The sequence below is a fragment of the Salvelinus alpinus genome, chromosome 8, assembly GCF_045679555.1.
Source record: "Salvelinus alpinus chromosome 8, SLU_Salpinus.1, whole genome shotgun sequence".
NCBI classification, from domain to species: Eukaryota; Metazoa; Chordata; class Actinopteri; order Salmoniformes; family Salmonidae; genus Salvelinus; species Salvelinus alpinus.
The window spans coordinates 79,448,645-79,474,747 of record NC_092093.1 but is presented as its reverse complement, the minus strand read 5'-3'; the positions used below and the strand labels follow the sequence as shown (position 1 = coordinate 79,474,747).

The 26,103-nt window shown below is 42.5% G+C and overlaps 1 protein-coding gene across 2 annotated transcripts in view; it reads left to right on the top strand.

Moving 5' to 3' along the window:
* The window catches only part of LOC139583760 (cadherin-18-like), a 379,939-nt gene that overhangs the window by 304,772 nt on the left and 49,064 nt on the right, over positions 1–26,103 (top strand). For both annotated transcript variants that reach the window (XM_071415200.1, XM_071415199.1), the window contains 3 exons: positions 2,329–2,496; positions 3,509–3,696; positions 16,037–16,290. In XM_071415200.1, coding sequence (XP_071271301.1) covers positions 2,329–2,496; positions 3,509–3,696; positions 16,037–16,290 — 610 coding nt within the window. The remainder of the gene's footprint in view (positions 1–2,328; positions 2,497–3,508; positions 3,697–16,036; positions 16,291–26,103) is intronic.

Genomic DNA, 26,103 nt, shown 5'->3' with positions numbered 1-26,103 from the left:
TTTGGCATATTTGAGCTTAGAACAAGTCAAATAACAATGCTATATGACGTTAAACTACTTAATTCTGAAATGTATTTCAAAATACATATGTTGAAATCATTTTAATGATATTTCAACATTTTATCAAAATCACAACTTTGATTGTTATTATCTATCATACTTTCTGTGTCAATCTTAAAATGTCAATGTGGCCTGTCTAGACACTTGTACTCTGCTGGCACCAAATTTCATTCACACCAAAACCGAATTTGTTCAATGGCGCATTTTGATATTGCACTAAATATAGTGCCTTCGGAAAGTATTCAGACCCTTTGACTTTTTCCACGCTATGTTATTCTAAAAAATATTAACTCGTTTTTTCCCTCATCAATAAACACACAATACCCCACAATGACAGAGTAAAAACAGGTTTTTAGAATTTTTTCTAATTTTTCTAACCTTTGGCAGCAATTACAGCCTCGAGTCTTCTTGGGTATGACGTTAAAAGCGTGGTATACCTGTATTTGGGGAGTTTCATTCTACTCTGCAGATCCCCTCAAGCTCTGTCAAGTTGGATGAGGAGCGTTGTGGCACACCCACCACCATGCTTCACCGTAGGGATGATGCCAGGTTTCCTCCAGACGTGATGCTTGGCATTAAGGCCAAAGAGTTCAATCTTGGTTTCATCGGACCAAAGAATCTTGTTTCTCATGGTCTGAGAGTCTTTAGGTGCCTTTAGGCAAACTCCAAGCGGGCTGTCATGTTCCTTTTACTGAGGAGTGGCTTCCGTCTGGCCAATCTACCATAAAAGCCTGATTGGTGGAGTGCTGCAGAGGTGGTTGTCCTTCTGCAAGGTTTTCCGATCTCCACAGAGGTACTCTGGAGCTCTGTCAGAGCGACAATCGGGTTCTTGGTGACCTCCCTGGCCAAGGCCCTTCTCCTCTGATTGCTCAGTTTGGCCGGGCGGCAAGCTCTGGGAAGAATCTTGGTGGTTCCAAACTTCTTCCATTTAAGAATGATGGAGGCCACTGTGTTCTTGGGGACCTTCAATGCTGCAGATATTTTTTGGTACTCTTCTCCAGATCTTGTCTAGCAGCTCATGTCTAGCAGGTCCTTGTCTAGCAGATCTCCAGATCTTGTCATCCAGATCCTGTCTAACAGCTCTACAGACAATTTATTCGACCTCATGGCTTGGTTTTTTCTCTGACATGCAGTGTCAACTGTAGGGCGTTATGTAGGCAGGTGTGTGACTTTCCAAATCATGTCCAATCAATTGAATTTACCACAGGTGGACTCCAATCAAGTTTTAGAAACATCAAGGATGATCAATGGAAACAGGATGGACCTGAGCTCAATTTCGAGTCTCATAGCAAAGGGTCTGTATACTCATGTAAGTAAGGTATTTCCATTTTTTTTGCTTTGTCATTATGGGTATTGTGTGTAGATTGCTGAGGACGTTTTATTGAATACATTTTAGAAGGCTGTAACTTAAGAAAATGTGGAAAAAGTCTTGGGGTCTGAATACTTTCTGAAGGCACTGTATAGTACAAGGATGTGAATGTGTTAAGGTAGTCTCATGTCTAAGTCTCCCCAACCCTGGCAGTCATTCTGAATACAGATTGCGGGTGAATACAAATTCAAAATGGTGGAAATCCCCATTCTGTCTGAATTTCAATAGAAATTGCACATCACTTTTCAAGCCAGCATAATGTGACTTGCAGGCCTGATGAGGCCTGTAAACTATGAGTTTCAGCTCACTGTATTAGGGTAAAACTAGACCCTCAAAAGAAGGCCTTATGAAATATGTACAAAAATATATTGTAATTTAATAGACACTCTTATCTAGAACAAATGCCAGTAGTGAGTGCATACATTTTCATTCTGGTCCCCCGTGGGAATCAAACCCACAACCCTGGCGATGGAAGCTCCATGCTCTACCAACTGAACCACACAGGTCTTGTATTGTCTTAAACAATTAAATTTTAATGACAACATATTCACCTCGGACCTCACTTGGTGAAGGCTCAAAGAATACAACAACCATGTCTCCACCACCAGGAAACACTGTCAGGGGTAGTACTGCTAACTCTAAAATTCATTTGAATGGGTTAAAAACCTACACCAAGGCTATTCAATTCAGATCCTCAAGGGCTGAAACATTTCTGGTTTGGGATTTTTGTGTGGTTATTCAAAGAACCATCCCATTTATGGTTCTTCAGAGACCCTAAAATGGATCCCCTATGGAATCGTTCTCAAGAACCTTATTTGTTTCCAACTTGCACCTTTATTTTTAAGAGTGTAGTAACATTGGTACTCTTCTATTATTTATATTCTTCTCCCCCTGTCCAGGAGTCATCAGGACTGCCTTAGCCAGCATGGATCGGGAGGCGAGGGAACACTATGCTGTCGTCGTTCAAGCCAAAGACATGGCTGGATCGGTTGGAGGACTCTCTGGATCCACCACCATCAACATCACCCTCACCGACGTCAACGACAACCCACCCAAGTTCCCGCAAAGTGAGTACTGTATAGACACCAGGGTTGTTTTCAGCAGGCAAACGTAGAGCATTCAGAGAGAAAGAACAAAGCTGACATGTGTAATAAGGAATCACGTCAGTTTTATTTGTGGAATTTATATCAGCAACGTTTCACACCATTTACTGAACGTTGCCCAGTTACTCCATATCACTTGGAACGTGATTTTAAAAATGGCTTAACAGTATCTAAGAAATCGACTGTCTATTTCCGCTAAATACTAATTCCTTTGTTTAATAAAACAGCAGTGCTTCTCAGATATGTCATGTGACTGGCACAATGTCAATTTGAGAGTATTTTTAGCAGGCCAATTACAAATGGAGATTTCTCATATATCTATTAAAGAAACAAAATACACTCCTCCTCACTCAAATGGATTGAGCTTAATTACAGAAAAACTAAACAGCTTTAATTGACTGTCAGGAAGTCAATCTTTAATAATTAGCAGATGCTCAACATACATTAGTTAGATGAGAATAGCATTGAGTAAAACTTTACCAATTGTGAATTCTGATTTTATATATATATTTTATCTATCCTATGTAATAATAATCATATATTGATATGACATTTGATCTCAAAATCTATCTCATCAAATGCCATGCTGGCTGAATAAATATGTAAGAACACTGAACATCAGTACTGTAAAATTATAGTTCAATAATCACATCTCTTTTAGAGTCCAAGTCAAAGTAAATTCTATTCAAGTGCCCTCAGACACATTGTAGCTCTAAACGTTGATTCAAGCAATCTGACTTGATATCAAAAGGCATTTAGTAACAATTCCATTCTGCGAAGTCAATTCAGGGTGACACAGGTAAAATACATCATCATTTGGAAAATCAGCCCAAAATATGGAACCAACTAGTGATGCTAAGCTGTTTCTTAGCCTTTGTCCCAAATGCCACCCTAATCCCTATTTAGTACACTCTAAGGTATATGGTGCCATTTGAGATGCAAACAATGTCTGTATTGTTATGTTCATGATCCACAGAAAATTACCAGTTGTACGTCCCCGAGTCAGCCCAGGTGGGCAAGCCAGTAGGGAAGATTAAAGCCAATGATGAGGACCTTGGCGTAAACGCAGCGATCAAGTACAGCATCATCAACTCAGAAGGAGCGGCCGTGTTCTCCATCGCCACAGACAGAGACACCAGAGAGGGAATCATCAGTCTCAAGAAGGTACACAGAGTGAATGAATCAATTCATTCATTCATTAAAGAATAAATGTATGAATGTACAATGACAGGCACTCTAGGGAAGGAATAATCAATCTCAAGAAGGTACATGACAGAGTAAATGAATGAATGAATCAATGAATGAAACAGTGACAGGAACACCAGGGAGGGAATAATCAACTTCATGAAGGTACATAAAGTTGTGCTTTAAGGCACTCTTTTCCAGAAGTGTGTACTTGCACACTCCCCGTCATGGATTTAAAAGCATACGATTGTTGTAAGCATTGGTTGGAGAGAGTTTCCACCATTGTAAAAATCCATGTGACATATATGCAAACTTTAGGAAAACAATGGTATTGCTCTCTATTCCTGTGTAATAACACTGTTATTATTTTAGTAAAAACATTGTATTAACTCAGGGGTTCCCAAACTTTTTTGGCCTACGACCCCATTTTGATGTCTGAAAATTGTCGAGACCCCAACCATGAGAAAACAATTATGTAATTAATAGCCAATGTTAACTTTTTTATTTGGGGCTATAACAGTCAATTGAAAAACATGAACAGTATTTCTGATTGTTTTCTCAACTCACCATCACGTACTTTTAATGTTGGGCTATGACAGTCAATTTGCAAATTAGTCTGACATAATGTACAGTATCTTGTCTCACCACCACTAATGAGATCGGTGTGCTTGATGCATGTTACGTCAGAACTTCTCAAAGTCAGGGGGCGTGGTCGACAGTCGCACATCATTTGAATGCATTCGATCAGCTGTTCGATTCAAATCAAATCCAAGTTTATTTGTCACGTGCGCCAAATACAACAAGTGTAGACGTTACAGTGAAATGCTTACTAACAGGCTCTAACCAATAGTGCGAGAAAAAAAAGGTGTGTGTGTGTGTGTGTGTGTGTGTGTGTGTGTGTGTGTGTGTGTGTGTGTGTGTGTGTGTGTGTGTGTGTGTGTGTGTGTGTGTGTGTGTGTGTGTGTGTGTGTGTGTGTGTGTGTGTGTGTGAGTAAAGAAATAAAACAACAGTAAAAAGACATTTGAAAATAAGAGTAGCAAGGCTATAGGCAGACACCGGTTAGTCAGGCTTATTGAGATAGTATGTACATGTAGGTATGGTTAAAGTGACTATGCATATATGATGAACAGAGAGTAGCAGTAGCGTAAAAAGAGGGGTTGGCGGGTGGTGGGACACAATGCAGATAGCCCGGTTAGCCAATGTGCGGGAGCACTGGTAGGTCGGGCCAATTGAGGTAGTATGTACATGAACGTATAACTTAAGTGACTATGCATATAAGTTAAACAGAGAGTAGCAGCAGCGTAAAAGATGGGTTGGGGGGGGGGGGGGGGGGCACACAATGCAAATAGTCCGGGTAACCATTTGGTTACCTGTTCAGGAGTCTTATGGCTTGGGGGTAAAAACTGTTGAGAAGCCTTTTTGGCGAGTGCCAAGTCTAGGACAAAAAGCGGTACCGCTTGCCATGCGGTAGTAGAGAGAACAGTCTATGACTGGGGTGGCTGGGGTCTTTGACCATTTTTAGGGCCTTCCTCTGCCACCGCCTGATGTAGAGGTCCTGGATGGCAGGCAGCTTTGCCCCAGTGATGTACTGGGCCGTACGCACGACCCTCTGTAGCGCCATGCAGTCAGAAGCCGAGCAATTGCCGTACCAGGCAGTGACGCAACCGGTCAGGATGCTCTCGATGTTGCAGCTGTAGAACCTTTTGAGGATCTGAGGACCCATGCCAAATCTTTTTAGTTTCCTGAGGGGGAATAGGCTTTGTCGTGCCCTCTTCACGATTTCGCCAGGATCACAGTCAATCGAATTGGGAAGTAGGTCCCAAACTGCTCCTCTGAGCGTTGGATGTGAGAAGACATCAGTTGTGTGGGACACTTAATGATACTGTTTTCTGTCAATAAACATGCACAGACGTGGGAAGGGGGCATGGTTCGCTTTTGAAAGACTTTCCAATCATTATTATTTCCTCTGAATCCACTGATTTGGAAACTCATCTGTAGAATGTTTTTGTATTTTCGACTGCATGATTTGTTTCAGTTTCCCAAATATGTCTGTTACATAGTCAAGGACACACAAGTCCGACACCAAGTCCATTTTTTCACATCCATTGTGAATGACAACAGATCCTCTTTCAATGCGAAAAATCTTTCCAACACTCCCCCTCGATAACCACCAAGCCTTGGTGTGAAATAGAACATTGTTATTCTCTGATCCCATATCTCCAAATTAAAACAAAATAAAATAACATTTTATCGGTCACATACACGTGTTTAGCACATGTTATTGCGGGTTTAGCGAAATGCTTGTGTTTCTAGCTCCGACCGTGCAGTAATATCTAACAAGTAATATCTAACAATTTCACAACATATACCCAATACACACAAATCTAAGTAAAGGAATGGAACTAAGAATATCTAAATATATGGATGAGCAATGTCAGAGCGGCATAGACTACGATACAGTAGAATATAATAAAATACATTGTATACATATGAGATGAGTAATGCAAAATATGTAAACATTTTTAAAGTGACTAGTGATTTCAAGTCTATGTATATAGGCAGTAGCCTCTAATGTTTAACAGTCTGATGGCCTTGAGATAGAAGCTGTGTTTCAGTCTTTCGGTCCCAGCTTTGATGCATTGTACTGACCTCGCCTTCTGGATGATACCAGGGTGAACAGGCAGTGGCTCGGGTGGTTGTTGTCCTTGATGATCTTTTTGACCTTCTTGTGACATCGAGTGCTCTAGGTGTCCTGGAGGGCTGGTAGTTTGCTGAAGTTTCCTGAATAGTTTCCTGAAGTCCACGATCATCATTGTTTTGTTGACGTTGAGTGACAGGTTGCTCTCCTGACACCACACTTCCAGATCCCTCACCTCCTCCCTGTAGGCTGTCTCGTCATTGTTGGTAATCAAGCCTACTACTGTTGTGTCGTCTGCAAACTTGATGATTGAGTTGGAGGCGTGCTTGGCCAATGAAGTCATGGGTGACCAGGGAGTACAGCAGTGGGCTGAACACACCCTTGTTGGGCCCCAGTTTTAAGGATCAGCGAAGTGGAGGTGTTGTTTCCTACCTTCACCACCTGTGGGTGGCCCGTCAGGATGTCCAGGACAGTTGCACAGGGCGGGGTTCAGACCCAGGGCCTTGAGCTTAATGGTGAGCTTGGAGGGTAATATGGTGTTGAATGCTGAGCTATAGTCAATGAACAGCATTCTTACATAGGTATTCCTCTTGTCCAAATGGGATAGGGCATTGTGCAGTGCGATCGCTGTGGATCTATTGGGGCTGTAAGCAAATTGAAGTGCGTCTAGGGTGACAGGTAAGGTAGAGGTGATATGATCCTTGACTAGTCTCTCAAAGCACTTCATGATGCCAGAAGTGAGTGACACGGGGCGATAGTAATTTAGTTCAGTTACCTTTGCTTTCTTGGGTACAGGAACAATGGTGGCCATATTGAAGCATGTAGGGACAGCAGACTGGGATAGGGAGAGATTAAATATGTCCGTAAACACAACAGCTAGCTAGTCTGCGCATGCTCTGAGGATGCGGCTAGGAATGCCGTCTGGGCCAGCCGTCTGGTTCAGGTTCTCGTCACTGGTACATGCTGTTTGAGTTTCATCCATCTGTCAAGCATGGTGGAGGCAATGTGCTGGTCTGTGGGTTCTTTGGCAGTGGTAAAGTTGGAGATTTGTACAGGGTTAAAGGGATCTTGAAGAAGGAAGGCAATCACTCCATTTTGCAAAGCCATGCCATACCTAGTGGACGGCGCTTAATTGGAGCAAATTTCCTCCTACAACTGGACAATGACCCAAAGCACAGCTCCAAACTATTCTGTCTATAATGGAGTGGCCAGCACAGTCACTGGATCTCAACCCTATTGAGCTGTTGTGGGAGCAGCTTGATCTTATGGTACGTAAGAAGTGCCCATCAAGCCAATCCAACTTGTGGCAGGTGCTTCAGGAAGCATGGGGTGAAATCTCTTCATATTACCTAAACAAATTGACAACTAGAATGCCAAAGGTCTGCAAGGCTGTATTTGCTGCAAATGGAGGATTCTTTGACAAAAGCAAAGTTTGAAGGACACAATTATTATTTTAATAAAAAAGTACTATTAATAACCTTATCAATGTCTTGACTATACTTCCTATTCATTTTGAAACTAATTTCATGTATGTTTTCATGGAAAACAAGAACATTTCTAAGTGACTCCAAACTTTGGAACGGTAGTGTACGTCTTGTGACTGAGCCATTGAATTGTGACTCCACCTTGTCTCTATACTGACGTTTTACCTGTTTGATTGCCTTGCGGACAGAAAAACTACACTGTTTGTATTCTGCCATATTCCCAGTCACCTTGCCGTGGCTAAAAGCGGTGGTTCGAGTTTTCAGTTTTGGCGAATGCTGCCACCTATCCATGGTTTCTGGTTAGGGTAGATTTTAATAGTCACAGTTGGTACGACAGCTATACACTTCCTGATAAACTCAGTCACTGTATCAGTATATTCATCAATATTATTCTACCCAAGCTACCCTTGTCCGCGTTATCAAATCAAATGTATTTATATAGCCCTTCTTACATCAGCTGATATATCAAAGTGCTGTACAGAAACCCAGCCTAAAACCCCAAACAGCAAGCAATGCAGGTGTAGAAGCACGGTGGCTAGGAAAAACTCCCTAGAAAGGCCAAAACCTAGTATAGAAACCTAGAGAGGAACCAGGCTATGAGGGGTGGCCAGTCCTCTTCTGGCTGTGCTGGGTGGAGATTATAACAGAACATGGCCAAGATGTTCAAATCTTCATAAATGACCAGCATAGTCAAATAATAATAATCACAGTAGTTGTCGAGGGTACAACAAGTCAGCACCTCAGAAGTAAATGTCAGTTGGCTTTTCATAGCCGATCATTGAGAGTATCTCTACCGCTCCTGTTGTCTCTAGAGAGTTGAAAACAGCAGGTCTGGGACAGGTAGCACGTCCGGTGAACAGGTCAGGGTTCCATAGCAGAACAGTTGAAACTGGAGCAGCAGCACGGCCAGGTTGACTGGGTACAGCAGGGAGTCATCATGCCAGGTAGTCCTGAGGCATGGTCCTATGGCTCAGGTCCTCCGAGAGAGAGAAAGAAAGAGAGAATTAGAGAGAGCATACCTAAATTCACACAGGACACCGGATAAGACAGGAGAAATACTCCAGATATAACAGACTGACCCTAGATCCCCGACACATAAACTATTGCAGCATACATACTGGAGGCTGAGACAGGAGGGGTCAGGAGACACTGTGGCCCCATCCGATGATACGCCCAGACAGGGCCAAACAGGCAGGATATAACATCACCCACTTTGCCAAAGCATAGCCCCCACACCACTAAAAAGATATCTTCAACCACCAACTTACCATCCTGAGACAAGGCCGAGTATATCCCACAAAGACCACGTCAGAAGCTTAGGGGGGTTAGAAGCAGAGAATTCCAGTGGAGAGAGGGGAACCGGCCAGGCAGAGACAGCAAGGGCGGTTCGTTCATCCAGAGCTTTTCCCTTCACCTTCAGACTCCTGGGCCAGATTACACTCAATCATATGACCTACTGAAGAGATGAGTCTTCAGTAAAGACTTAAAGGTTGAGACCGAGTCTGCGTCTCTCACATGGGTAGGCAGACCATTCCATAAAAATGGAGCTCTATAGGAGAAAGCCCTGCCTCCAGCTGTTTGCATAGAAATTCTAGGGACAATTAGGAGGCCTGCGTCTTGTGACCGTAAAGTACGTGTACGTATGTACGGCAGGACCAAATCGTAAAGATAGGTAGGAGCAAGCCCATGTAATGCTTTATAGGTTAGCAGTAAAACCTTGAAATCAGCCCTTGCCTAAACAGTAAGCAAGTGTAGGGAGGCTAGCACTGGAGTAATATGATCAACTTTTTTTGGTTCTAGTCAGGATTCTAGCAGCCGTATTTAGCACGAACTGAAGTTTATTTAGTGTGTTATCCCGGTAGCCGTAAAGTAGAGCATTGCAGTAGTCTAACCTAGAAGTAACAAAAGCATGGATTAATTTTTCTGCATCATCTTTGGACAGAAAATGTTTGATTTTCGCAATGTTACGTAGATGGAAAAAAGCTGTCCTTGAAACAGTCTTGATATGTTTGTCAAAAGAGAGATCAGGGTCCAGAGTAACACCGAGGTCCTTCACAGTTTTATTTGAGACGGCTGTACAACCATCAAAATTAATTGTCAGATTCAACAAAAGATCTCTTTGTTTCTTGGGACCTAGAACAAGCACCTCTGTTTTGTCCGAGTTTAAAAGTAGAAAGTTTGCAGCCATCCACTTCCTTATGTCTGAAACACAGGCTTCTAGCGAGGGCAATTTTGGGGCTTCACCATGTTTCATTGAAATGTACAGCTGTGTGTCATCTGCAAAGTAGTGAAAGTTACATTATGTTTTCGAATTACATCCCCAATAGGTAAATATATAGTGAAAACAATAGTGGTCCTAAAACGGAACCTTGAGGAACACCGAAATTTACAGTTGATTTGTCAGAGGATAAACCATTCACAGAGACAAATTGATATCTTTCCGACATATAAGATCTAAACCAGGCCAGAACTTGTCCGTGTAGACCAAATTGGGTTTCCAATCTCTCCAAAAGAATGTGGTGATCAATGGTATCAGAAGCAGCACTAAGGTCTAGGAGCACGAGGACAGATGCAGAGCCTCGGTCTGACGCCATTAAAAGGTAATTACCACCTTCACAAGTGCAGTCTCAGTGCTATGATGGGGTCTAAAACCAGACTGAAGCATTTCGTATACATTGTTTGTCTTCAGGAAGGCAGTGAGTTGCTGCTCAACAGCTTTTTTTTTTTTTATTCGAGAGGAATGGAAGATTCGATATAGGCCGATAGTTTTTTATATTTTCTGGGTCAAGGTTTGGCTTTTTCAAGAGAGGCTTTATTACTGCCACTTTTAGTGAGTTTGGTACACATCCGGTGGATAGAGAGCGTTATCAAAACATATCCTAGTCCGCATGATCAAAACAATCTTGATCAAAACAATCTGGTCTGACCAATCAAAACAATTGGTCAGACCAGCGTTGAATAGTTCTTAGCACAGGTACTTCCTGTTTGGGTTTTGACAACACAAAAGTCAGAAATAACATATAATGCATGCCTTACCTTTGAAGATCTTCTTCTGTTGGCACTCCAATATGTCCATTAAACATCACAATGGTCCTTTTGTTCGATAAATTCTGTCATTATATATCCAAAATGTCCATTTATTTGGCGCATATGATTCAGAAAATACACCGGTTCCAACTCCCGCAACATGACTACACATGATCTAATTGTCACGCCCTGACAGTAGAGAGCTTTTTATGTCTCTATTTTGGTTTGGTCAGGGTGTGATTTGGGTGGGCATTCTATGTTCATTTTCTAAGTTTTGTATTTCTTTGTTGTTTGGCCGGGTGTGGTTCTCAATCAGAGGCAGCTGTCTATCGTTGTCTCTGATTGAGAACCATACTTAGGTAGCTTTTTCCAACATGGTTTTTGTGGGTGGTTGTTTTCTGTTTTTGTGTCTTCACCAGACAGAACTGTTTCGTGTTGTTACATTTTGTTATTTTGTCTCAGTGTTCAGTTTTTTAAATAAATAATCATGAACACTTCCCACGCTGCGCTTTGGTTCACACCTTCTTCATACAACGACCGTTACACTAATTAGTTACCTGTAAACTTGATCCTAACATTTCAAACAACTTTCCTAAATCAACTTTAGGTATTTTTAAATGTAAATAATCAATAACATTTAAGATGGAATAAACTGTGTTCAATACCGGAGGAAAAAAAGTGGAGCGTGCTTTCAAGTCGCGCGACTCAAACACAACAGTACACTTCACTCGACCCTCATTCTGGACAGCCCTACTTCTTCATTTCTCAAAGGAAAAACATCAACCAATTTCTAAAGACTGTTGACATTACATTTACATTTACATTTAAGTCATTTAGCAGACGCTCTTATCCAGAGCGACTTACAAATTGGTGCATTCACCTTATGATATCCAGTGGAACAACCACTTTACAATAGTGCATCTAACTCTTTTAAGGGGGGGGGGGGGGTTAGAAGGATTACTTTATCCTATCCTAGGTATTCCTTAAAGAGGTGGGGTTTCAGGTGTCTCCGGAAGGTGGTGATTGACTCCGCTGACCTGGCGTCGTGAGGGAGTTTGTTCCACCATTGGGGTGCCAGAGCAGCGAACAGTTTTGACTGGGCTGAGCGGGAACTGTACTTCCTCAGAGGTAGGGAGGCGAGCAGGCCAGAGGTGGATGAACGCAGTGCCCTTGTTTGGGTGTAGGGCCTGATCAGAGCCTGAAGGTACGGAGGTGCCGTTCCCCTCACAGCTCCGTAGGCAAGCACCATGGTCTTGTAGCGGATGCGAGCTTCAACTGGAAGCCAGTGGAGAGAGCGGAGGAGCGGGGTGACGTGAGAGAACTTGGGAAAGTTGAACACCAGACGGGCTGCGGCGTTCTGGATGAGTTGTAGGGGTTTAATGGCACAGGCAGGGAGCCCAGCCAACAGCGAGTTGCAGTAATCCAGACGGGAGATGACAAGTGCCTGGATTAGGACCTGCGCCGCTTCCTGCGTGAGGCAGGGTCGTACTCTGCGAATGTTGTAGAGCATGAACCTACAGGAACGGGTCACCGCCTTGATGTTAGTTGAGAACGACAGGGTGTTGTCCAGGATCACGCCAAGGTTCTTAGCACTCTGGGAGGAGGACACAATGGAGTTGTCAACCGTGATGGCGAGATCATGGAACGGGCAGTCCTTCCCCGGGAGGAAGAGCAGCTCCGTCTTGCCGAGGTTCAGCTTGAGGTGGTGATCCGTCATCCACACTGATATGTCTGCCAGACATGCAGAGATGCGATTCACCACCTGGTTATCAGAGGGGGGAAAGGAGAAGATTAATTGTGTGTCGTCTGCATAGCAATGATAGGAGAGACCATGTGAGGATATGACAGAGCCAAGTGACTTGGTGTATAGCGAGAATAGGAGAGGGCCTAGAACAGAGCCCTGGGGGACACCAGTGGTGAGAGCACGTGGTGCGGAGACAGATTCTCGCCACGCCACCTGGTAGGAGCGACCTGTCAGGTAGGACGCAATCCAAGCGTGGACCTTGCCGGAGATGCCCAGCTCGGAGAGGGTGGAGAGGAGGATCTGATGGTTCACAGTATCAAAGGCAGCCGATAGGTCTAGAAGGATGAGAGCAGAGGACATCTAGTGGAAGCGATAGGAACTGCAAGCAACTGCCTTAGAATTCTAGATTTCCATTGAAATCTGATTGAAAAGAGAGTGACCTCAATGTTTTTTCCCCTGGATGGTTTGTCCTCGGGGTTTCGCCTTCCAAATAAGTTATGTTATACTCACAGGCATCATTCAAACAGTTTTAGAAACCTCAGAGTGTTTTCTATCAAAATCTACTAATAATATGCATATCCTAGCTTCTGGGCCTGAGAAGCAGGCAGTTTACTTTGGGCACACTTTTCAGCCTTAAGAAGTTTTAACAAACAATACAGTTTTATGAAAAATACAAAAAAAATAAAAGTAACATATAAATAAAGAGCAGCAGTAAAATAACAATAGCGAGGCTATATACAGGGGGCACCGGTACAGAGTCAATGTGCGGGGGTACCGGTTAGTTGAGGTAATTGAGGTAGTATCTACATGTAGGTAGAGTTATTAAAGTGACTATGCATAGATAATAACAGAGAGTAGCAGCACCGTAAAAGAGGGGGGAAATGCAAATAGTCTGGGTAGCCATTTGATTAGATGTTCAGGAGTCTTATGGATTAGAGGTAGAAGCTGTTTAGACGCCTCTTGGACCTAGACTTGGTGCTCCGGTACCACTTGCCATGCGGTAGCAGAGAGAACAGTCTATGACTAGGGTGGCTGGAGTCTTTGACAATTTTTAGGGCCTTCCTCTGACACCGCCTGGTGTAGAGGTCCTGGATGGCAAGAAGCTTGGTGATGTACTGGGCCGTACGCACTGCCCTCTGTAGTGCCTTGCGGTCGGAGGCCGAGCAGTTGCCATACCAGGCACTGATGCAACCCGTCAGCATGCTCTCGATGGTGCAGCTGTAGAACATTTTGAGGATCTGAGGACCATGCCAAATATTTCCAGTCTCCTGAGGGGGAATAGGTTTTGTTGTGCCCTCTTCACAACTGTCTTGGTGTGCTTGTACCATAGTTTGTTGGTGATGTGAACGCCAAGGAACTTGAAGCTCTCAACCTGCTTCACTACACGCCCCCCCGTCGATGAGAATGGGGGCGTTCTCGATCTTCCTTTTCCTGTAGGTCCACAATCATCTCCTTTGTCTTGATCACGTTGAGGGAGAGGTTGTTGTCCTTGCACCACACGGTCAGGTCTCTGACCTCCTCCCTATAGGCTGTCTCATCGTTGTTGTCATGCAATTAAATGCAAATTAATTACTTAAAAATCATACAATGTGATTTTCTGGATTTTTGTTTTAGATTCCGTCTCTCACAGTTGAAGTGTACCTATGATAAAAATTACAGACCTTTACATGCTTTGTAAGTAGGAAAACCTGCAAAATCGGCAGTGTATCAAATACTTGTTCTCCCCACTGTATATCCGCAGTAAAACGAGTCTTATATCGACCTAAGCTGAAAAGGCGCTCAGCAAGGAAGAAGCCACTGCTCCATAACCGCCATAAAAAAGCCAGACTACGGTCTGCAACTGGACATGGGGACAAAGTTGTTACTTTTTGGAGAAAAGTCCTCTGGTCTGATGAAACAAAAACAGAACTGTTTTGCCATAATGACCATCGTTATGTTTGGAGGAAAAAAGGGGAGGCTTGCAAGCCGAAAACACCATCCCAACCATGAAGCACGGGGGTGTAGGACAGAACTGAAAAAGTGTCTGCAAGCAAGGAGGCCTACAAACCTGACTCATTTAACCTTGAGCATTCCTTAGATATCGTGCAACAGCTGTTGTTTACAAATATACATAGACCGCCACCCCTTGTCTTCCAGAGGCTACTGTTCTATCCTGCCAGTACAGTATATAACAAGCCAGCTGTATGTTATGCATGTCATCTTTCAGCCACGACTTGGTGAAACATAAGATATTACAGTTTCTAATGTCTTGCTGGTAGGATATATGTATGTGTATATATGTATGTATGTATGTATATATTTATATATGTATATATTTATTATGATTATGATTATTATTTATTGTTTTGGAGAAATTCTCCAGCTACTCCATTTTCATATTACACGAACCCACATGGGATCGCGAACCCTAGTTTGCGAACCGCTGCTGTAGAGTTTGTTGTCCTTCTGGCAGGTTCTCCCATCTCAGCAAAGGAACTCCGTATTTCTGTCACTAGTGATTGGGTTCTTGGTCACCTTTCTGACCAACGTCCTCCTTGCCCGTTTGCTCAGTTTGGTAGGACGGCCAGCTCTATGCAGAGTCTGAGTAGTTCCATACTTTTTCCATTTCCCAATGATGGAGAACACTGTGGTCTTGGAAACTTGGGGTTGCGTACCCTAGTTTGGGAACAGCTGTATTAACCCTATCTCTCCCGAGACCCCAGCAAAGATTGGCTTTTCATTTATCTGACTTTCATTTATCTGCATGTCCAGCCCCTGTATTTGGCCTCACACTTAAGTGTTTTTCCATTCCATTTTACAAATGTCAATAAAAATGTTTTGCCAGAGCAAAAACCTGATAAAAATGAATTCATATGAATGCTGTACAGAAATTGTTTGCTCGCTGTGAAATTAATATGCAACTAGTCAGTGACAATTGTGTGGAGTTTGTGACAGCAACCATGTGAGCTTATTACAGTATTATTGACAATATGCCATGGGATTTCTAATGATCTTCTTTGTAGAAGAACCACTTACCTTGTAACAACACTTCTATAGCTTGTGAGCGTCATAGAGCAAATGTTCCATGTGCGTGTTCGTGAGCATCTCAGCTTTTCATCGATAGAGCTAATAGTTTAAACCTCAAACCATTCGGTCTCACAAACACCGCTCTAACTCAGCCCCCATGAATCACACATACGAATGGTTGATATCTATTGATACAGAAGACATAGGACTAACCCAATGGTACAACCCAGAAGTCTGTAGACACCGCAAACACACAATGTTTAAAACATGCTGGCGTTGCTGTGAGACGCATTGGGTTAACATGTTGTAACATAGTACTTTAGTAGGCTACTTGCATTGTAATTACATGGTACACAAGTGGAATGAAGTATGTTCCTAATCCTGCATGTTTTCCTGGTGCCTTTTTCCTGGACATACAGCCACTGAACTATGAGAGGAAGAAGACCTACACCCTTCACATTGAAGGAGTGAATACCCACGTGGAACCTCGTTTTTCCTACCTTGGTCCTTTCAAAGACACTGCCACCCTAAAGATCACTGTGGGAGATGTGGACGAGCCCCCTGTATTCTCTATGGATTATTACATCATGGATGTTTATGAAAACGCTCATATTGGTACAGAGGTGGGGGCTGTAACAGCCCGGGATCCGGACAGCAAAAACAGTCCTGTCAGGTAAGAGCTTGGAGACAATCTATTCTCTGTCTGCATCACCTCATCCCTAAGCCTGGGTAGTACAGGATCCAGAACTAGGCTAATCATGTGTCCACTCCATGTAAAAGCAGCAAATGGGCTCTAGTAGACAACACATAATATGCATGTTTGCTCACGTGCAAAGATATGGTAATATTAACCTGATTTTAAAAAACATACAACCCTTCAAGTGTCCTAATAGGAATCAGCTTTCCTAGTTTGCACGGCATGGGCTCCAGTTATCATGTCTAAAAGCTCTGGGCCATTCAGTCTATACAAACCTTGTATTCATGTTCACATTCCAAGAAATGAAGAGGGAATTGTGTCATAACCTCATATCAGATACAGTATATTATCCATACCCCAATAGATTGCAATCTAATAGTCCCTATTACATGATATAAGATCTTGGTTTGGTGAAACACCACTCTGTACATATGGGAATTCCTCAACTGTATTAGGCACTGAACCGCAGTCCCTTCACATGTTATTGTGGCCATATCTCTTTCCGTCATGTCTGCAAAAGACAGGCTGGCTAGCCAGACCCTTTATGAAGAAAGATGTGTCTATAATACATTTTCAAGGAGTGATAGAGAAGCTGACGGAGTCTGACATTTTTTAAACAAGATTCTTATTGTGAATCAGCAGTTTAAGAGATTTGAAAGGGATTTGTGTTAAACAAAAGGAAATCTACATATGAAAGGGTCCTGGTGGGATACCCCCCCCCCCTCATCTAATTCGTAGAGCTCTCTGTCTCACTGTTCACCACCAGAATGGAAGAGACAATGGGAAAGGTTTGAAAAAAATCCATTTGAACTGAGAAAAAGAAAAATGCCACAAAATAATATTCCTTGAGTTGGTGGTTGACGGTTTGCTGTTGGGGACAGATAGCAGTCTCTCTCTCTCTCTGATCGCTGATGCTGCTTTTGCCTCATGTATCATTTATGTTCCCTCGAGATACGAAGAAATAAGGCCAGTAGTTCGATTTTTTTAAAGATCGTTTCAGGTCCATTTGTTATTGACACATTTTAATTGCCGAACAAGGTGGTGAGTCATAATCATCACAGCAACATCTTCAAGTCCCTCTGAGGACCAAGGTGCTGTCTGATCTGACACCTCCACGATGAGAGTTCTCTAGCAACTCCATAACAGTTAACAATAACCTGTGTCACACTCGTAGTGCACTGTAAATGGTCTTCTGTAATAGCACTAACATATTTTTAATAAAGCCTTATGTATGACTCAGGGTTGGAGAGTTATCTGATTACAAAAAAACTAACTGTACACACTAAAATATGAGGGTTCCTCAAGGGTTCTTCGGGAAGGGTGATGGTTCTATGTGGAATCATAATGACTAAAATTAACCTTTTGAGTTCTTTGATGGTTCTTTACAGTTCACCAAAGGGTTCTTTGCTCGTTTAGTCATAATTAAAATGTAAGGGAGGCAGCTCATTAGAATATTTTGGGGCGGCTCTTTTTGGGCAACCGGGAGTGAGTGTCATTCCAGTTCATCTAACACGTTGTTTTATGCCATTCTATACTATGGCCAGTGACAGTGTCTTGTAAAAGACTTTGAGTCAATTGAGAACAATTGAGAACGGTTGACTAAATCAATCAATGGTTTTCAATTCTCTCCTCAGGGAACTGCAGCTGTTCCAGATGAAGCTCACTTGATTCAACTTGTCACCTAACCCAATAATAACACCTATGGAATTTTAAGAATATAATATGGCTTCCCATAATATTAAAAACCTGTATGGTTCTTTGAAAGGATCTATAAATAATCATTCTTTATAGAACCATTCTCCATAAAGGTTATATAAAGAACCATAAAAAATGGATCTATATTGCAATGAAAGGGGTTTTACATTTATAAAATATGTTTGCAAAAAATACATTATGACACCTTTCAGTTTTCTCAATGACATTTAATTCAGCAGTGAAAAAAATTCACACGTTTACATTTGTTTCACCACAAGTCAGAGACCACTGATGACACACCAAATGCGTTTGATTGATCCTTTTAGTCTTCTAATGCCTCTTAAAGACATGCTCTGGAATTTTGGTGAATAATAAGCATTTTTTAAGCCTCCCTCTTTGGGCTTGATGTTTCAATATGTAGTTCATACATGCATATAATCTATGAGCAGAATTACTGTTTTACCTCAATTAGACACGAAATTCCTAGTTTGAAAGCAACTGTTTCATGGAAGCTGTTTGGCGCCATTTTTCCTACATTTTCCCATACGTGGGCCAGCCCCCCTAGCAATTCGAGTTCGAGCCAATGAGCCTCAGCCCCTCGCCATTTGAGTCACAGCTAGTAAGATGCACACACAGCAAACTGAGAGAGAGAGAGAGAGAGAGAGAGAGAGAGAGAGAGAGAGAGAGAGAGAGAGAGCAATGACGTGGTGCAAATATGAGGTAGTAGGCAATTTTCGGGGACCACTTTTGTCTCGTGAGTGCTACTTTCAGAACAACTGGCAAAAAAGTATACAGAAGTACTGGAGAATCTCTTTAAGGGGAAAGCATTCAGAAAGTAACTGAAAGTAATCAGATTAAATTACTGAGTTTTGGTAATCCAAAAGTTACGTTACTGATTACAATTTTGGACAGTTAACTAGAACCTGTAAAGATTACATTTATAAAGTAACCTGCCCAATTCTGGACTTACTTGAACCCTATAAGGAGTATAGGTCATTAGCGAATGTCCTCCAACTCAGGACACTGACATGTGAATAATTGGCAGGCACACTTTGTTGGAGGATTTCAGTTTACCAGGAGAGTGTAACTTTTGCCATCGTATTCAGTTACCTTATAGACTAATGCAAAACCCACCACACCAAGCAATTGATATGATATGAGGTTGTGTTTAGGCATTTTTGTGCTGTCAAAATATCACACTTAAAAACATTTCACTATTTAGACGTTTTATGGAATCACATGATCATGAAAACGCCCATTCTGTTTTGGATTCCTCCCATGTAATCACCAAACGCTTGAACCTTGCTGTTAAAATCTCTCTTTCAGTCTTTGTGCACTTGTAAACATGAGCGTTTAATAAACCATGACAGCATTTCTGCCGAGTGTGCCTTCTACAGTTGTAAGCAAGCTACGCTTACGAGAATTAATTAATTATAGCAAATGAATACAATCCTTTGCTTTATTGTCTTTCCCCTCTCTCCATCTTGCTATTAGTTACTTTCTTTCCATGCCAATGTATATTAGTTCTAAGAACCAAGACTAAATTAGACGTGCAAATGGTTCATTAAAAGATAAATTACCAACCACACATTCAGTGTTCATTTCATACATAATAAAAATCTTAAGGAAACAAGCTGAATATAGGCTAACATATGGAATTGTTTTAAAATGGTCTTAACATGCAGTATATAGCTATTTGATTTTACATTTTAGGACCCCTTTAATTATAAATATACAAATATATATAATTTGATAAAATATTGAATTTATTTACTACGAAAAAGGTATGAAAATGTATCCACTCACTCTGGATAAGAGCATCTGCTAAATTAATAAAATGTAAAATGTAAAACTACTTTTGCCGATAGAAATGGATTGAATAACACATTCATAAATGGCAGTAAAATACAGTAAAAAAAAAAAATCATAATGAATATGGTTTTGAAGTGTCTGTCCTGTATCGAGGAGATATAAGAAAGCTCAGGAAATGTTTGTTTTTTGGATACACATTTAACCCCTGATTTGTGTTGCAACAAAACTACCTCCATACTTCCATTCATTTGTATGGGTTACCTTCGAACGAGATCCATGGGGGTTGTAGAGCAAAACAGAGAGCTTAGAGTGGCCATATTAGTTTGTGGGCCAAACCATTCGGACGCTACAGACGTTTTCATGGAAATACCGATTTCCGGGATGTCTCGAGGTCTAACAAACACCACTGTAGTTTGAAAAATAATGAAAAAGTTGCCATTCGTCATATTGAGTAAAAATACCTTAATATAACATGACTCAAGTAAAAAAGTGGAAGGCACCCAGTAAAATAATACTTGAGTAAAAGTATTTCGTTTTAAATATACTTACTAAGTATCAAAAGTAAAAGTATAAATTATTTCCAATTCCTTATATTAAGCAAACCAGATGGCATGATTTAATTATTATATATATTTTTTTCAATATGGATAGTCAGGGGCACACTCCAAACCTCAGAAATAATTTATAACAAAGCATTTGTGTTTGCTGAGTCTGCCAGATCAGAGTCAGTAGAGATGACCAGGGATTTTCTCTTGATAAGTGGGTGAATTGGACCATTTTCCTGTCCTTCTATGCGTTCAAAATGTAATGACTACTTTTGGCAGTCAGGGAGAATGTATGGAGTAAAAACTACAATTAATTTTAGGAATGTAGTGGAGTAAAAATAAAATTAAAAAAACGAAATAGTACAGTACAGATACCCCCACAAAAATTGAATAGTACTTTAAAGTATACTTAACCCTTGTGATGTCTTAAGGGTCAAAACAGAGTGCAATGAATACTCAGGGAGAAAAAAAGTGTAGATTCACGCGCAAAACATGGCAGGTGTTTATTTCGCCTTCACAGAAGGCAGGAATCATAGTCACAGGCAGGTAATGGTCATACACAGGAAGGCAAACAGGCAGGTGAATCAAAACTAGGACTGAAGGCTCTAACTGGTTCTCACAAACGAGCTAGGAAAAGGCTTAGTAGTTAAAATGAACAATACCTCACAAAGGCACAAACAGAACGAACTGAACTAAATAAGGAGCTGATGAGACCAGGTGAGTAACTAACACAGGTGAAATCAATGAACACAACTGAAAGACAGGGCTACGTTCAAGAACACAAAGATACAGGGCTACGTTCAAGAACACAATGAAACAGGGCTACGTACAAGAACACAACGAAACAGAACACAAGGTTGACTAAGAAAATATATACAGAACCTTACAGTACCACCACAACTTACGGGCTAGAAGTTCGGTGGTTCATGTAATGCCTGGATGTCCTGACCCCAAGGACGTGTGACACCATTGCATCAGTTGGGGCAAACAGCTGCTGGTATGTAATTCTTCCCAGCTGGTGTCTCAGGAGGAGCCGGGTCTGAGTTTAGGGCTTCTTGTATGGAAGAGTGAACCTCCCACTGTACCGGTCCCATAATGCATGAGGATGGAAGAATGGGTGTAGGGTCTGAGTTACTGGACAGAAGGTCAAACTGGCGGGAGAGAGCATCAGCTTTTATATTTTTCTTTCCAGGGATGTAAGTAACATAAAAATGGAAACGGGTGAAGAAGAGAGCCCAGCGGGCTTGTCTGGAGTTTAACTTCTTGGCCCCTCTGATATATTCAGAGAGAGTATGGCTCCTAATCCCACTTCGAAGGCATCCACCTCCAGGGTGAAAGGAAGGGTCGGATCAGGTTGACGAAGGACAGGAGCTGAGGTGAAGAGGCGATTCAAGTTGTTGAAAGCAGTCAGGGTGCTATCAGTCCATTGAAGGGTCCGGGTCTTTTGGCTGGTGAGGGGAGCGGCAGTAGAATTGACGTTCCGAATGAACCGGCGATAGTAGTTGGAGAACCCAATGAAATGTCGGAGTTCCTTAACGGTGGTGGGTTTGGTGACGTTGTTCTCGGTGACTTTGTTCTCATCCATGCTGACCCCTCCAGGTGTCCATACGAAACTGAGGAAGTTTACAGAGGTTACATGGAAGGTGCTCTTTTCAGTCTTCACGTAAAGGTTATGGTCAAGGAGCCGTTGAAGAACCTTTTGCACATGCTGTATGTGTTCCTTCAGGGAGTGGGAGTAAATCAGGATATCATCAATGTAGACAATGAGAAAGCAGTTGATTATATCCTGGAAAACCTTGTTCATGAAGGATTGGAAGACGGCGGGGGCGTTAGTAAGGCCGTAGGGCATGACCAGGTATTCGTAGTGCCCTCGTGTGGTGATAAAGGCCATCTTCCATTTGTCACCTTTACGGATAAGGTTATATGCACTTCGCAGGTCGAGTTTTGTATAGATGTTGGCGCAGCCCACTTGTTCAAGGGTCGCTGGGATCAGAGGAAGAGGGAAATGGTTCTTTACTGTGATGTCATTCAGGGAACGGTAATCAATACATGGACGGAGACCACTGTCCTTTTTACCAATGAAGAAGAACCTGGGGAAGAAGAAGGACAAATGAAACTGTTTTAGTGATTCATCAATGTAATTCTCCATTGCCTCATCTTCCGGGATAGATAGGTGGTAAACACGGCCCTTCGGTGGGGACACTCCAGGGCGTAAGTCAATAGCACAGTCCCCTGGGCAATGTGGTGGCAGAGTGGAGACCTTGATTTGGCTGAAGACATTGCTGTACTGGTCGTATTCAGATGGTATGGTGGGTGGCACTGCAGAGGCAGAGTCCTCAATGGTAGTGGCTCTGCAGGGTAGGCTGAGACAACTGGTGACGCAGGTAGAAGACCAGGACAGTAGTTCACCTTGTTGCCACGAGATAGCAGGGTTGTGACGACAAAACCATGGGTGTCTGAGGATGAGTGGCTGTTTGGGGGAGGAGAGTTCCATGAGTTGAAGAGTTTCAGTGTGGAAGACTCCAATCTGGAGGGTGACACTCTTTGTCAGGTGCGTAATGAAGCCCGTGCCCAATGGCTGCCCGTTCAGGGTGTTAATCCTTAAGGGAGAAAGAGCGGTGACAGGTGTTAGATCATTGTCAAGCTCTTGTACTAGCTGGTGATCGATAAAATTACCTGCTGCTCCCGAATCTATCAAGCCCTCTACGTACTTAGTAACCTTCTTCACGGTTATCAATACTGGGATGGCCGAATTGCTTCTGGGAGATATTTAGAAATAAGGACACGCCTACCTGCATGGCAGCGGAGGGACCCTTCTCATCTCTCCGTGGGGGGCGAACAGGGCAATGGCTGAGTAGATGATCTTTCCCTCCACAGTATAGGCAGAGCCCTTTTTGGATCCGCCTTTGACATTCGATACACGGGAGAGGAGCATGGCCCAACTGCATGGGCTCTGGAAGACTCGGACAGGATGATGAATAAATCATGGAAAGAGAAGGTTTCGGGTTCCTGGGTGGCAGAGTTCTTAGTTCTTCGGCGGTCGGCAATGAGGTGGTCGATGGAGATGGACAAATGAATGTATTGATATAAATCCTGAAGGTCACCTCTACAGGCCAGCTCCGCCTGAAGTTCCCTATTGAGCACTCTTCGGTAGACGGTAAGTAAAGCAGCCTCACTCCATCCACTCCCTCCAGCCATGGTGTGGAACTCGAGGGCACACTCGGCAGCTGAATTGCGTCCTTGTTGAAGTTCTATGAGGAGGTGTCCTATAGGACGACCGGAAGGATAGTGATCGAATACCTCTTTGAAGAGGGTGTGGAAATGGGTCTTGGATCCGAGTTCTGTGCTGTTGGCAGTCTATATGGCAGTGGCCCAATCCAGGGCTTTGCCTGTGAGTAGAGACACAACAACATCCACTCTGCTCTTGTCGGTGGCGAAGTTAGTGGGGTTGTGCTCAATGTATTTGCTGCATTGCATCAGAAAACCCTGACATTTCCCAGGTGATCCCTCATATTTTCCATGCATGGGTATGAATGAAGGAGGGCTATGGGTTACGATACCTGGCACCGGAGGAATAGGGATAGGCTGGCGGAGAAGATGGCAGATTTCCTCCATGCGCTTCTCTTGCTGGGTTATGCGCCGCTGTAGCTCCCCTAAATCCATTCCGGTTTTATGTGAGGTATTCTGTAGGGAATACTCAGGGAGAAAAAGATGTATATTCACGCGCAGCGTGCGGCAGGTGTTTATTTTGCCTTCGCAAAACGCAGGAATCGTGGTCAAGGGCAGGCAATGGTCATACACAGGTAGGCAAACAGGCAGATGAATCAAACTAGGACTGAAGGCTATAACTGGTTCTCACAAACGAGCTAGGAAAAGGCTTAGTAGAGTCAAAATTGGCAATACCTCACAAAGGCACAAACAGAATGAACTGAACTAAATAAGGAGCTGATGAGACCAGATGAGTAACTAACACAGGTGAAATCAATGAACACAACTGAAAGACAGGGCTACGTTCAATAACACAATGAAACAGGGCTACGTTCAAGAACACAATGAAACAGAACACAAGGTTGACGAAGAAAATAAATACAGAACCTTACACAGAGAAAACCCCCGACATGATCATTTTTCAACTTGAAATTTGAGGGACCCCAACATTAGAAAAAGCGAAACATTGCCTTTGTTCATATTTCCATAAAAGCTGTACACCACCAGGGTACAAAGATTGTCTCAGAGTCATTTTTGACCCGGCAGTTATAAAATCATTTATACACCACAAAAACCACAAAGACACACACACATACAATGAGAATTTTAGATTATGTGTGCTACTGATCAAACTCAGTCAGCAGCTCCTGAAGAGGAAGATCACCACGGTTGGCAGAGTTAGAAAGAACAAGCCTGAACTTCCCCTGCACTCCTCGCAACAAGGGGGAGAGACTCCTTCTCAACAAAGTTTGCCTTCACCCCCATTACCACTCTAGTTTCTTACCTCCCGAAGAGGAACAAGAATGTGGCGCTCCTGAGCACACCGCACAAAATGACTGAGATCAGTGATCATGAGGACAGGAAGCCAGCCGTCATCCTGGACTACAACCACAACAAAGGAGGCGTGGACAACCTGGACAAGGTGACTGGAACTTACAGCTGCAGGAGGATGACTGCCCGCTGGTCCCTGGTCATCTTCCATAACATCATTAATTTGTCTTCATACAATGCCTTCGTAATATGGAACAAGATCTACCCTACCTGGATGCCTGATAACCTGAACAAGAGGAGGGTGTTCCTGAGGCAGCTGGGAAAGGCACTTGTAACCCCACGCATTCAAAGAAGGGAGCGCATCCCCCGCACAGCAGCCTCTGCAGCACTTGTGAAAGCTGTTGAATCTTGTCCTGATCCACCTGAGGCTGCAGTTGTGGCAGGCAAGAGGAGGATATGCCAATTTTCCCCCCAAAGAAGGACTGTAAAACAAATACTATGTCCTGCACATGTGAGAAATACATCTGCAAAGTCCATGAACACACACTTGCATACTGTCCTACATGTGCTAATTAAAGTTGATTGATTTATGTTCTTCACATTTTTGTTTTTATCTATTATCTTATTTTATTCTTATTTATTGTTGTTGTTTATACACCTTGTGGGTGGTGGCAATGGTTAAAAAAAATGGGAGAAGACTAGTATTTTGTAGTTGAATTCTTCATTGTACAGAATATAAGAATATATCACTATGTTGCCAAAAAAGTTCAAGACTGTTATTGCTTTCTTCCAATAAAATGCATTCAAAACTACTTTCTTCACATTTCTTCAACTTTCTTAGGCTATACAAGAGCTATCTCTTGCTAAAAAAATGTATGTTTACACCTATGCAGTATCTTTAGCAATAATAATAATAAACCTCTACTTTAGTAAATAAAACAATTATGACAGGTGTGTTGTAATAAAAACAAGTTGTGTCCACTGACTAAATGCAGTCTTTCTGCATTGTGAAGAGGGAAAACCCAGATATTCACAAGGTTTGTGTTGAATGACAGGTTGTTTCTTCATGCAAAATAGATTTGGGGTTTAAAATTCAATTAAGCTGCTTTATTTTAGGGGTTTAGTGAAGGCGGGTCATTTTTTACCCTTAGGACGTGGGGAGTATACAGAATGTTAAGACTACACAAGGGTTAAGTACTTTACATCACTGCACTGCTGTAGCTCGGCCATCTTCAACCGCAGATGCGGAAGGCGGACA